The sequence below is a fragment of the Lithobates pipiens genome, unplaced genomic scaffold (assembly GCF_037356315.1).
Source record: "Lithobates pipiens isolate NorthernLeopardFrog02 unplaced genomic scaffold, aLitPip1_a1.2 Scaffold_28, whole genome shotgun sequence".
NCBI lineage: Eukaryota > Metazoa > Chordata > Amphibia > Anura > Ranidae > Lithobates > Lithobates pipiens.
The window spans coordinates 63,386,741-63,400,366 of NW_027507789.1; the positions used below are offsets into that span (position 1 = coordinate 63,386,741).

Consider the following 13,626-nt stretch of genomic DNA (forward strand, 5'->3'; position numbering starts at 1 on the left):
TATTGCCCATTCCAGCAGATTTCAGCCTGACGTATCCATCCAATTCACCCAAAATTTCTCAAATTTATAAGGGCGCAATTCTGTGTGCCACCTGTATGTCTTATCCACTCCGTCAGTGTTAGGCTGATCCTTTGCCCGAATTTTAAATTTAAGTAACCTGTTTTTTGCCCCATCAGGACCAACCCCAGCAGCATATACTTGCCTTTCCAACTGCTTCATTCAGATCTGGGAGCCAAAGGAAATGCCCACTACTTCTTGGTATGGAGAAATGATACTATGGGATAGCACCGGCGTGGGAGAGTCCATATTGCTCTGTGCGCTATAACTCAGATTACATTGGATTTAATCCATGGATTTTCTTTACTTCCAGTGGCTGAATGGAGCAGCAGGGTAGCAAAAGGAAAGCAAGTATATGTCTCTATGAATATCATGTCCTGCATGGGGGAAAAGTACAAATGGAATTTAAGCTGTGTTAGAAAGAAAGCTTGTCATCTGAGTAAGGCATACATGATACTATTTGATTGTTTCCTGCAACCACAGGTTGCAGGAAAGAAAATTGTGTGGTTCCCCATCAACACACACAGTGTTGATGGGGGAATCCCTTCCACAAAGCTGTTGTGTCCTCCCAGTGCGGGCGGCGTGGGGGGTCAATCCCTTCTGGGAGAACACAGGGATTATTGCCAGTGGCTATCGCCGCTGACAATCACATATAAAAATATAGCGTGCTGGTTGTACCAAATTCGACCAATGGATCAACATTGGTACAATTGGCTTGCCCATAGAAGGTTCAAATCTAGACCAGTCTCTCCTGAACCAGCTGAGCTTTGAACTGTCTATGGCGGGCTAAAGTGACCTCGGAACCTAAAAACACAGATACCAGATGTTTGTAATTTATTGCATCCTCCTGCTCCCTAGGAGACAATAAGCAGTGGCAGCTTCCATCTTTTGAGCTTGGTCTCTATCGCATATCCTGTCATCCATGCTTCCCCAACCAGTAGATGCACACGTTGCAAGTGGATGGTGCACGGATGCGTGGTCCAATCCGGAAGAATTGCGTATTGAGATTTTATGTCCCCATCTCAAAATCGGTACTAACAGTAAAAAAAAAAAAAAAAAAAGTACCAGCCTAGTTACTTTATTAGTCTTTTTAATAGTCTTCAGTACTGAAGATGAAAACTGTAATATCTGTATGGCTAATGTTTCCTGTCTCTCCATCCCTTTTAGGGTGGCAGTTGAAGTGATCACTACAGTGACTACTGCAGATGTTATGTGGCAGGATGGCACTTTAGAAACGAACATAAGGTCTAATGACCTGCTTCCCATCCAGCATTTGGATAACAATGAGTTTTGTCCAGGCGATTTTGTGGTGGATAAAAGAGGTTAGTGAATACATAAATACAAATCTTTCAAGAAATACTCCTATCATATTGTTTACTTATATGATTTTTTTTTTTTCTTTTTTATCATCAAATAGCCCACACTCTGCATGATACCAGTGTGTATGGTGTGGTTCAGTCTGGAGACCACACAGGGCGTACGTGTGTGGTGAAATGGATCAAGCTGAATGCTGAAGAAGATGATGTTGAGGTAAGTGAGGGTGTTCACTGCAGTTTGAGTGGTTATAAGCACCAGCTGTTCTTTTCGGTTGGATTTTGGTGGCTTAAGGGACTCTGTCACCATGTCCATTCTGAGTAAACGGGCAGGACTATGGCGTGTGTTCTATATATACAGCAGGTAGGCTCAGGTTGCCCTTTAAGTTTTTTTCCCACTGTTGGCACAATGTGGCCATGCCTACCATTTGTTCAGGGCATGTCCTAGGGCACCACCCAATCCTAGCAATACCCCTGGGGTAGGGCCAAGGACGACTCTTAAGCCCCATACACACTATCAGATTTTTTGCTGAGGTTTTTCCTTCAGATTTACCAAAACCATGTAGTGCAAGGGCCTGCCTGATTGCATACAAATTGAAACTCTTAAGGTTTGACCTCATATTATATGGTTTTGGTAAATCTGAAGGAAAAAACAAAGAAAAAATTGAGCTTTACATGCATCTTCAAATGCCTCCGGACCTACAGATTGATTTGATATGACCTTTTTATTGTAGCTGTCCTCTACTTATAAATTTTTCATCAAATACTTTGGTTTTGACTGGGTTACTTTAAAGAGGGAGTTCAGCGAACTATTATTTTTTTTTTAAAGTCAGCAGCTAAAAATACTGCAGCTGCTGACTTTAAATAAATGGGCACTTACCTTTCCTGGAGTGCAGCGAGAGATTGCTCGGCCTCGGCTGCTGCTGGTGCCATTCTCGGTGAGGGAATCAGGAAGTGAAGCTTTGCGGCTTCACTTCCCGGTTCCCTACTGCTCATGTGCGAGCCACGCAGCGCAATGGGAATTGTCCGCTCTGTCTCTGGGACCTGTGTGTGTTCCAGCAGACAGCGTGCCGGGACAGAAAGAGGCATAGACTCCCGTGGGAGTCTATGCCCGGAAGTGGGTGCAAATACCTGTCTTGGACAGCTATCTGCACCCCCCTCCCCCCTGAAAGGTGCCAAATGTGATACCAGAGGCTGGGGGGGTTCCAAAATGCGGAGATTCAATTTTTGTGTGAACCTCCGCTTTAAGGCGGAGTTCCAGTCATATTTTTGTTAAGTCAGCAGCTACAAAAAGTGTAGCTGCTGACTTTTAATAAACAGCAGCTCACCTGTCTCATGGTCCAGTGGTGCACTCGCCCATGCTGTGTTCGCTCCATGTGCTCCTTCGATGGAGCCGGCATCTCTACTATGGACACCTGGCTGTGACAGCTTGCAGCTTCACAGCCAGTTGCCACCTGGGCATGCGTGAGCGGTGCTGCACTAATTGACTGGTCTCTAAGTCTTCTAGGACAAATCAATACGTCCTAGAAGACTTCGGGAGGGAGAACTTCCACTTCCAATCGCCTAGGCGACCAGAACAGAAGTGGAGAAACAAACCTTCCTACATATGTTGTACCTGATAACCTGCAACCGTTTGTGTGTTGTAGAAGGTTGTTCAGGACAATCTGACAGTATGAAATTGCACAGAGAGCGGCCCCAAACCTCCCCTTCTGGGGTCCCACACTGGTGATCTTGGGGGGCACTGGTGTAGGCTTAAGCCCGAGCCAATGGCTCCCACTGTTCTCTCTGTCATGTGAATGTAGGAAGATAGGAGAGAGCAGCTACAGACAGCCACAGCACTGGATCGGGGGATGACTCGGGAAAATATTTAGGGGGTAAGGGGGCAATACTGTTGGGACTTTTTTTTTTCACCTTAAATGCATTAGGGTAAAAATGTCTTTATTTTTCCAACCACTTTTAAATGCATATAACTAGTGCAAGTACCTAAATATATCTTGATACTGGTCTCCTATAACCCCCCGCTCCCGACTCATCAGCTTTTACCCTTTGAAGAGAGGGGGGAGCACAGTCAACCCACCAGGGATCTATTTCTTTGCACAGTGCAAAACCTGGTTTTAGTAGGGTAGAGAAATAGGATAACATAATCAATGTACTAATGCTCCTTTATTATCCAGTCACAGGCTGGGGCTGGGTCCTAGGCCTGGGTGTATTGCTTTACTGCTGGGAGGTGTTGAACTTGGCTATGCATGTGACATGAATACTTATATTGTATGAAAATCTGAACAGTAAGATGCTTCCTTAGGCTAGTAAGCCAGCTTATGTAAATGTATAAAAATATATTTTAACTGTGACTTGTTTAGTGGCTTGCCTGAATCTTGGCTGTAATAAAGATGACCCATTGACCTTACAGGTTGTGGGAGAAGAAGAAGATGTCAGCGTATATGACATAGCTGATCACCCAGATTTTCGTTTTCGAACTACAGACATTGTGATACGACTTGGGGGCACAGAGATTGATGTTCTTCCGGATGGCACCCAGGTAACCAGTTTGTTTCGGTGAGGCCGGGTGCGGCCTGTTCCTGCATGTTATTAACCTCATACAGGGAGGTGGATAGCTGCAGTACAATCCTAAATATGTATGTGTGACAAACTTTACATTCATTACTAAGAATTACACAAAGATTTAGCAGTTGCAGTGTTCTATTAGGGCTTATGCCCACTGCAGGTCAAAAAAGGCTGCTTTTACAGGCATATTTCTCTGCGTAAAAGCTAGAAGAAACTTGTGCTTTTTATGTGTGTGTTTTTTTTTTTTTTTTTTTTTTAATTGAGCTTCGGTGAGCATAAGCATTTTTTTCACAAAACCTCCTCCAGCTAATTTTTTTATGCTTTGAGCTTTTTATCTTTTTTAATTACACGTTTTCGCGCACTTGGGTGTCTTTTCTGCTCTAAAGCTCCTCTCAAAAATGCAAGTTTGGTAGGGTTTTTTTTTTTTTTTCTCTGCCTGTAAGAGCATATGAAAGTAAACCCCTGAAAAAGCCATAGTGTGCATGGACACATTGGCTAACTTGGAGGGGAGTTCCCAGGCCGAAAAAAAAATGAGCGCTTGTAAACCTGCAGGAGCAGCTTCTTTGAGGTTCTTTGGGATGCAGTATGCATGAAGGCTAAGTCTACAAAATGTATGCTATATAGTGCATGCTGCGATGAATACCCAACTCCCATTTTACTTACTGCTGTGTTAACTGGTAAATGTGAGAGGGAACTACAGCTTCATAAAACTATTTGGCTTACCATCTATTGAAGTATTTTGAATGAGAAGGGTAGAGCATAGTAGCCCTTGTAATCTACTGAAAAGGGTAAAAGTCCTGGAAGTCGCACATCTATAAAAACCCATAAGAGATGTATGACAGCCTCAGCCTGGGCTCCAATGCATTTCACTCTGCCCACAGAGCTTGGTCACAGGGATCATGTTCTCCATGACTAAACTCGGTGGCTGGAGTGAAACACATGGCCTGGTTGGAGCCCGGGCTGAAGCTGTCATACACCTTCTTACAAGGTTTTATAGAAATGTGCGACTTCCTGGATGTTTCCCTTCTCCATTAGATGTCTAGAGCTGGGGCGTGCTCTGTCCTTGTCGGCAATCCAGGCGGTTGTTTCATACGAGGACCAGTGTTTCTACCGGCGTTTTGCTATGTGGAAAATAAAAGGCTCTTGGAGCCAGCTTCCTAATCTAGAGTTATGACTAATTACAGGTGGTTCTGTTGGTAGGGAGATGCAAAGTAACTAACTTGCTGCTTCTCAAAAAAGTACTGTTCAAACAATCTGGTCTTATTGAGTTTGTAACTCTCTTGAAGCAACTGCCTTAAAGTGCATGTATAGCCATGTTTAGTTTTGTTATATACATTCTTCTTTATTTTACATATGAACATTTAGTACATGCCAAAGCCTTTCCAGCGGACAAAGCTTGGCTAAAGAGAGCAGGTGTAGTTTTTCAGCTGTCTGGCTGCCCCTCTCTTGATTGCAGGTCCCATGGACCCGATGTCCGGTGAGGAAGAACGGGGAGATGCTAATGTAAACAAGCATCTCCCCATTCTGCGTAGCGACACTGGTCACTGATCAGTTCTCCCTGCAATCGGGAGCGGTGATCAGTGACGTGTCGCAAACAGCCGCCCCCCCCCCCCCCCACCCCATAGTTAGAATCACTTCCTAGGACACAACGCCTACAGTGCCACCTAGTGGTTAACCCCTTCACTGCCAGTGACATTTTTACAGTAACCAATGCAATATTTTTTAACATTGATCGCTGTATTAATGCCAATGGTCCTAAATGTGTCCAAAATTGTCTGATCGCAGCCATTAGTAAAAATAAATAGTCAATAAAAATGCCATAAACTATCCCCTATTTTGTAGACGCTATAACTTTTGCGCAAAGCAATATACGCTTATTGCGATTTTTTTTAAATATGTAGAAGAATACATATCGGCCTAAACTGAGGAAAAAAAAATGTTTCTCTTATGCTCACTGACTGAGACAGCTCCTTTACTTTAGACGATCGGGTTGTTATGCCACCTTCAGGAGAGGATTAGGCAGAACATGTTAACATGTACAAAAAACAGAACTTTCTAGTTCCACTCAAGGGGCAGTCCCTTCAGTAACAACCCCCCAGCCTGCATCCTGCAGCCTCAGTTTTTTTTTTTTTTTATGCCTAGTGAAGGAGAAGGGCCCATCTGCCCGTGGACTTTTTTTATGCAAAAGTTTGACTTTTTGCGCAAGACAAAATTGACATCATTAAGAATGCCACCGGTGAGAAGAGTAACCTACTCCCACAGGCCAGGAAGGCTAAGGAGCCATGCCGTAGGCAAGGGCCCTCTTTTTCCACTCGCAAACGGCTTTTTCGTCCCCCCGGGGCTTTGGCTAAACATCCCCAGCCTGACAGGAGAACCTCTGAAGGACAAAAGCGTCCCTGGAACTGCAAGCCTGCAAGCAAGAGTGCTACCACATGAAGGTTTGCCCCCACCTGTCTCACGAATGGGGGGTCGCCTTTGGGAGTTTGCAGCCCGGTGGGCCTCGTGGCTGTCCGATCAATGGGTCTGCAAACTGATTTCCTCTGGCTACAAGATAGTTTTTCTCTTTTCCACCAAACAGATTCTTCCCCTCTAGCATACCCCTACTCCCAGCTTGCCGGGGGGCCCTCATGGGGGCTGTAAGGGACCTGCTGGGTCGCGGGGTGATAGTACCTGTTCCAAAGCTGGAAAGATTCCAGGGGTTCTACTCCAATTTGTTTGTAGTTCCCAAAAAGGAAAGGGGTGCGTCCAATCTTGGACCTAAAAGCCCTCAATTGCTTCGTGAAAATACAAAGGTTCAGAATGTAATCTGTTCGCTCAGTAGTCGCTGCACTCCATCTGAACTTCCTGGCGTCCCTGGACATCCAGGATGCATACCTACACATACCCATATGCCAACGGCATCAGAAGTTTCTGCGATTTGCAGTTGCAGATGCCCACTACCAGTTTGCGGCTCTCCCCTTTGGCTTGGCATCAGCCCCCCCCCCCCCCCCCCCCCCGAGACAACGCGGGATTTGCAATCATAGGTTACCTAGACTATCTCCTCCTGAGAGAATCTTCCACCTCAGAATTAAAGGCGGATGTGGCGATCACCATGCAGAACCTGCAGGAATTTGGGTAGCTGTTGAACCTAAAAAAAGTCGGTGCTCATACAGACTACAGAGTTTTTCTCCCTCCAGACAAGCTGCAGACTCTCGGAGCCGCTGTAAAACTGTTGATGAACCTCAGGTGGTCGTCACTACGCTTTTGCATGTAAGTCCTGGGGATCATGGTGGCCTCCTTCGAGGCAGTGCCGTATGCCCAGTCTCACACCAGAGTCTTGCAGAAGGAGATCTTGACCAAATGGGACAAATCTGTTATCCCTGGATCGGCAGATTCAGGTGAGCCAGTCAGTCAGGGACTCCCTGTTCTGGTGGCTGAGATCCCCGGAACTTCGGTCCGGGAGGTCGTTCCTACCTCTACATTGGACAGTGATCACAACGGACGCCAGCCTGACCGGCTGGGGTGGCGTGCTGGGGGTACAGTTGACCCAGCGTCTCTGGTCGGAGGTGGAATCCAAGTTGCCGATCAATGTGCTCAAGCTACGAGCGATCAGGCTATGCCACTCCACATGGTCAATAAGGCTTTGAGGGCGTCCAATCAGGATCCAGCCGGACAACGCCATGGCAGTGGTATGTCAATCATCAAGGAGGAACAAGAAGCTCATCTGCCGCACAGGAGGTCACTCACATCCTTCGGTGGGCAGAGCGACATGTATCGGCCATTTACACCCCTGGAGTGGAGAACTGGCAGGTGGACTACCTAAGTCGCCAGATGCTGGACCCAGGAGAATGGGTGCTGCATCCAGAGATGTTCAGGCTACTGTGCCTGTGATGGGGCACACCAGACGTGATTCTTATCCAGGACAAGAGATCCTTGGGCAGACACACTGGTGGCTCCATGAGGTCAGTATCAACTGATCTATGCCTTTCCTCCGCTAAAGCTACTATATCATCGTACCTGGAAGGCCTACATCTCTGTGTGTGAGGAGACAGGATGGTGTCCGCGCTCCTATTCCATATCCAGGATCTTGCTGTTTCTACAGTGTGGAGTAGACCAGAAATTGTCTTTAAGCACCATTAAAGGACAAATATCAGCCTTGGCTTTTTTTTTTTTTTTTTTTTTTTTTTTACAGCGTACCCTGGTGTCTCACTCTTTAGTGAGCACCTTTTGTTCAGGGGGTTCGTGTTCTGTTTCTTTGACACAGGGTCTCTCAGGGTGTTGCTAGCAATGCTGCCAGTATCTGCTCAGCAAGTTACACACAGGCTGGATGCACTTCTTAACCAGAGAAGGGTTTATTACTTACTCAGAAAGTGATATACATTCTTCCATGGATGAGTCATAAACAACAGATCTCCCTCTATCCAAGTATCATGCTGCTGCCTCCAGTCCCACAGTCACTGTGACTGACTTCCTGATACAGCCCCTCCCCCAACATGCGTCAGGAGAAAGGGGTTAAGGGTCACAGTAATTCTGCATAAACATTACAGTTCGGCATGTGGTTCCTCCGGTGCGTCCACTGTTAACCCTCTGAACCTGGTGTGAGGCTCGGTTCACACAGCGGGCGGCACGACTTGCAGCGCCGCGACCTGCTGCGACCTTCACACGATCAGCGGCGACTTGCAAAACGACTTCTGTATAGAAGTCAATCCAGGTTGCCCGAAGTCGCCGCAAAAGTAGTACAGGAACCTTTTTTTCTAAGTCGGAGCGACTTGAGTCGCTCTTATTAGAACGGTTCCATAGTACAGAACGGAGCGCGACTTGTCAGGCGGCGAAGTCGCCTGGACAAGTCGCCCCTGTGTGAACCGAGCCTTATTGGCGCTTCAAAAACCGCCGTTTGAGAATATTAGAGAAATTCCCTTGTTGACTCTTTCCCAGAGTGGGCTTTCTAGTGGCCATTACATTGGCAAGGAGTGTTTCGGAACTGGCGGCTTTGTCTTGCAAGTCGCCTTATCTGGTTATCCATAATAATAATAAAAGGATAAGGTGGTGTTGCGTCCACAACCTTCTTTTCTGCCGAAGGTGGTTTTGGCGTTCCACATTAATTAAATCATTGTGTTAACATCTTTGTGTCCTAAATTGACACATCCTAAGGAGGTGGCCCTCCATTCCCTGGACTTGGTCCAGGCCCTAAGGGTATATTTGTCTGCCACAGCTCCCTTTCGGAAGTCAGACTGTTTGTTTCAGTAGCTGGTCCGAAAAAAGGCATGGCGGTCTCGTCGGCCACCATTTCCAGGTGGATCAGACAGATTGTGGTACAGGCCTACGTCTTGAAGGGGCAGGTGCCCCCCTTTCCAGTCACAGCCCATTCCACCAGGGCAATTGGAACCTCTTGGGCCTTCTGACATCAAGCGTTTGTCGCTCAAGTGTGTAAAGCAGCGACTTGATCGTCTGTTCACACCTTTTTTTTTTTTTTTTAGAAAACAAGTTTATTGGGAAATGGTACAGGTTACAGGGAAAAAAAAAGGAGAGAATGAACAACAGTCAATGGTACATTCAGCGGCCAACAGCAAAAACGCCTAAATGCCGTACTAGCACAACAAAATATCCAGAGCATAGCTATGTAAACAAAGTCAGATATACAGACATCAATATTGGAGTTGCAAAGTTCATTGAACTAAATAGCAGGAGGTGAAACATGATAGCACATAAGATCTAATCGAACTCAACCCTGACGTGGACTCAACTCCCACAAGTATCCGGGTCATTAAGCCAGCGATCCCAAATCTTATTAAATTTGCCAGGGCACCCCCTGTGTGTGTAGATAACTTTTTTCAGCGGTAAGTTAGAGTTGACCTCAGCCACCCAAGCCCCGAATGTCGGAGTCTCGGGCCGCATCCACAACCTGGCAATTAGTTTCCTCGCACTGAACAACGTTTCTTGGGTAAAAGTCGCATCGGAGGGTGCCTCAGGGGCGCCCAGCTCCAAGCCTAACAAACAAGCCTTAGGATCCAGCAGAAGGGGGGAGCCCATTTGATCGTGTAAAAACCGTACCACCTGTAGCCAGAAGGCCTGAATATCGGGGCAGGACCACAGTAAATGGTAAAAGGAACATGGGAGGCTCCCACATCGCGGACACCCCGGCCCCAGGGAGGGCCTGTATCTACAGATCCTGGCCGGCGTAAGATATGACTTATGGAGGATATATAATTGGGTTAACCTATCTGGCACCCTAGGGGACACTCGCTTAACTGTAGTCAAGATCTCCTCCCACTCCTCCCCTGAGATCGGGCCCACATCCTCCTCCCATCGGTATCTCGTACTCTCCGTAATTGCAGCCACCGATCTTCTTCTAAGGGAGTTGTATAGGGTCGAAATTAATTTTGTGGGCTCCTCTCCCACTATAACACCCACTACCGATAATTCCTGTGGATCCGGGAATCCCTCCCCGAATTGAGCCCGAAGGGCATGGGATAACTGCGCATACCGAAATAACATATGGGCGGGGAGCTCAAACTCTCTTTGCAGCGCCTGGAAACCACGCACCCCCCGTGGGGAGACGACCTGGTATAGGTACATCACTCCCCGGGAGGCCCAGAGGTCCGCTCCCGGCAGCCCTCCAAGCTCCTTCAATTGTGAGTTGTACCACAGGGGTGTATGTGAATGCATCCAGTCCGCTCCCAGCATCTTTTGTGCGATACCCCAGATCCGCCTGTGCTGTAGCAGTAATGGAGCATATTTCCTCCCCCTCCTATTAGACTCTCTCCCCCTAAACAAGACCTGCAGGGGGGAATGGGCGCTACCAGAAGACCTCCCACAGATCAGCGACTGGTACCTGGAAGCATCCATCTTGTGGAGGTGAAAAAAGTGGGAGAGCTGGGCAGCTACGTAGTAGGCACGAAAGTCGGGGAGCGCAGCTCCTCCCATGCCCGTAGGGTTTTTAAGAGTATTCCAGGCTAATTTATGTCTACCAGAGCCCCAGATAAAAGAATTTAGAATTGTGTCTATAGTTTTAAAATATTTAAGGGGGATAAGGGTAGGGGCCTGCCAGAGTTTGTAAAGGAATTTGGGGAGGAGGATCATCTTGATTAAATTTATCCGTCCCATGACACCTAGAGGGAGCCTAGCCCAAGATTGAGTTTTGGATTTTAAATATACGATCAGTGGTTCTATATTAAGGGTTATATAATCGGAGGGATCCCTAGTGATCTGAACCCCCAGATACTGAATAGTGGCCACTCTACGCAGCGGAAGGGACGAAGTGTCCCTCTCCGGCGGAGAGAGGTCAATGGGAAGAATCAATGATTTTGCCCAATTTATGGTGAGGCCCGAGTGTCTACCAAACTCTTCAATAATACCCAGGGCCGCTCTCAGGGAGGGTCCCTCATCCGCAAGGTACAGAAGCATGTCGTCCGCGTACATGCTTACCGTTTCCGTTAGGGGCCCTGCTCTGAGACCCCCAACATGGACGCTGGACCTAAGGGAAATAGCCAGTGGTTCTACTGCTAAGGCGTACAGGAGCGGCGACAAGGGACACCCCTGTCTGGTCCCGCGCCCCAGGGGGAAGGGCTCGGACAGGCAACCATCCACCGCCACGCGCGCCTCCGGGGAAAAATATAATATCTGGACCCATTGCAGAAACTTGGGCCCAAACCCGAAACGCCGAAGGCACTCCCATAGATATCCCCACTCCACCGAATCAAACGCCTTGGCCGCGTCCAACGCCACCACGGCCCTGGTACCACCATTGTCGTGTGTGGCTTGTAAGTTCATGTGGAGTCTACGAATATTCATGGCCGTATTTTTGCCAGGCATGAAACCGGTTTGATCCGGGTGGATGAGGGACAAAACGTGGGAGCACAATCGGGACGCCAGGATCTTGGCTAAAATCTTTATGTCCACCTGTAGCAGGGAAATCGGGCGAAATGAATCTAGACAATGTGGGTCTTTGCCCGGTTTTGGAATGACTATAATCGTCGCTTGGCGCAGCGTTTCCGGAAGGGAAGCGGACTCAAATAAGTAATTATATAAATTCAACAGCTCAGGGGCCAGAACGTCGGAGTATGTTGCGTAAAAATCCAGCAGTAGACCGTCGTGTCCCGGAGCCTTGGCCGCTGCCAGGGAAGATAACGCCACCACAACCTCGTCTAGTGAGATCGGAGCCTCCAGATCAGCTATCTGAGCCACCGATAATTGAGGGAAGGGAACATCTCGTAAAAAAGTTCGGGTCTCCTGAGCCGTGACCTCCACACGAGAGGCGTAGAGGTCAGCAAAGTAAGACCGGAACATCTCGGTCACCGCTCCCGGTTCAGAGACAAGAGCGCCGCTCCCATCCATCAGCGACACCACTACAGGTGGCCTCGCATCCTGATGGGCGAGGTAAGCCAAAAGTCTACCCGCTCTCTCGCCTTGCTCAAAAATCCGCTGCCGTGTAAAAAAATTTTTGCGTTTAGCCTGCTCAAAATGTAGTTGGTCAAGAACACGGGTCTGAAGCCTGAGGGCCGAGGCATTCGCCTCATTGGGATGTAACGTGAACTCCCGGGTGACAACCTCCAACTGCTCCTCCGCCTGACGGAGTATCAGTTTAGAGGAACATTTTAATCTATTTATCCGCCTGATCAACAAGGACCGTGCATGCAGTTTAAAAGCCTCCCAAACATTTCCGCCCGTGGCCGTCCCCCGATTAGCTGCAAAAAAATTACTCCATTCCCCAGACAAGTCGTCCCTCTCCTCCAGCGCTTTTAGCCAGAAGGGATTAAGGCGCCAGCTCCTGGGCCCCAGCTGCTGCGTCAGAGACAGGGTAGCCCAGCAGGGGGCGTGATCTGAGAGAGACCGAGCATGAAACCCTGCATCCTCTAGCTGAGGGAGAAGGACATTTGACGTCAAAATATAGTCTATGCGGGACATAGTGGAGTGCGTAGCCGAAAAACAGGAGTATACCCGGGATGTGGGGTTTCTATAGCGCCACACATCTGTCAATGCGAATTCCCGAAGGGTGCGACTCAGTCTAGACCCCATATGGATCGCAGGGGCGGAGCCACCCTGAAGTCTATCCACGCTGGGGTCAAGGGCAAGGTTGAAGTCCCCTAGCCAGATGGCCGGGGTATCAGGGTATCGGGCCATATATGACATGCCCTCAGACACGACAGCAGCCGAGTATGGGGGCGGTATGTATACCGCCAAAATCAGAAACCTCCTGCCCTGAATAGTGCAATTAAGAAATATAAACCTGCCCTGGGGATCAGTCCGCAAATCAAGGAGGTGAAAGGGCAACGTCTTAGCTATTAATAAGGAAACGCCTCTAGAATATGGAGTGTGGGTAGCGTGGTAAGTCCAGCCAACCCACAGCCTCCGAAGCGCCAGCTGTAGCTGGCCCGTTACATGCGTTTCCACCAGCACTATAATATCTGCTCTGTAGGATTTAAGGCATGCAAAGACAGCCGTACGCTTTAGCTTATCTCTAATCCCACGGACATTCCACGTCAAAAATTTAACTGGAGCCATTTAATAATAGCGTTTAAATGATACAACTGGCTAGGCGGACCGATCCCCAGTGCAGAGTCCAGCACAACTCTCAATTTTCCCACCCACCATCTCATCATCAGACATTGAATTATTTTCCCTTGTACCATAACCCCAAAAAACAACCAAGAAAATATCATGAACCCAAACCCCCAATCCACCCCCCCACCCCCCACCCAGCTCTCAGTCCTTC

The 13,626-nt window shown here is 48.0% G+C and overlaps 1 protein-coding gene across 1 annotated transcript in view; it reads left to right on the plus strand.

The window, feature by feature from the left end:
* UBE2O (ubiquitin conjugating enzyme E2 O) overlaps positions 1-13,626 on the plus strand; it is a 120,440-nt gene that overhangs the window by 60,707 nt on the left and 46,107 nt on the right. Inside the window, exons 10-12 of the mRNA XM_077459304.1 lie at positions 1,225-1,379; positions 1,475-1,587; positions 3,781-3,909. Coding sequence (XP_077315430.1) covers positions 1,225-1,379; positions 1,475-1,587; positions 3,781-3,909 — 397 coding nt within the window. The remainder of the gene's footprint in view (positions 1-1,224; positions 1,380-1,474; positions 1,588-3,780; positions 3,910-13,626) is intronic.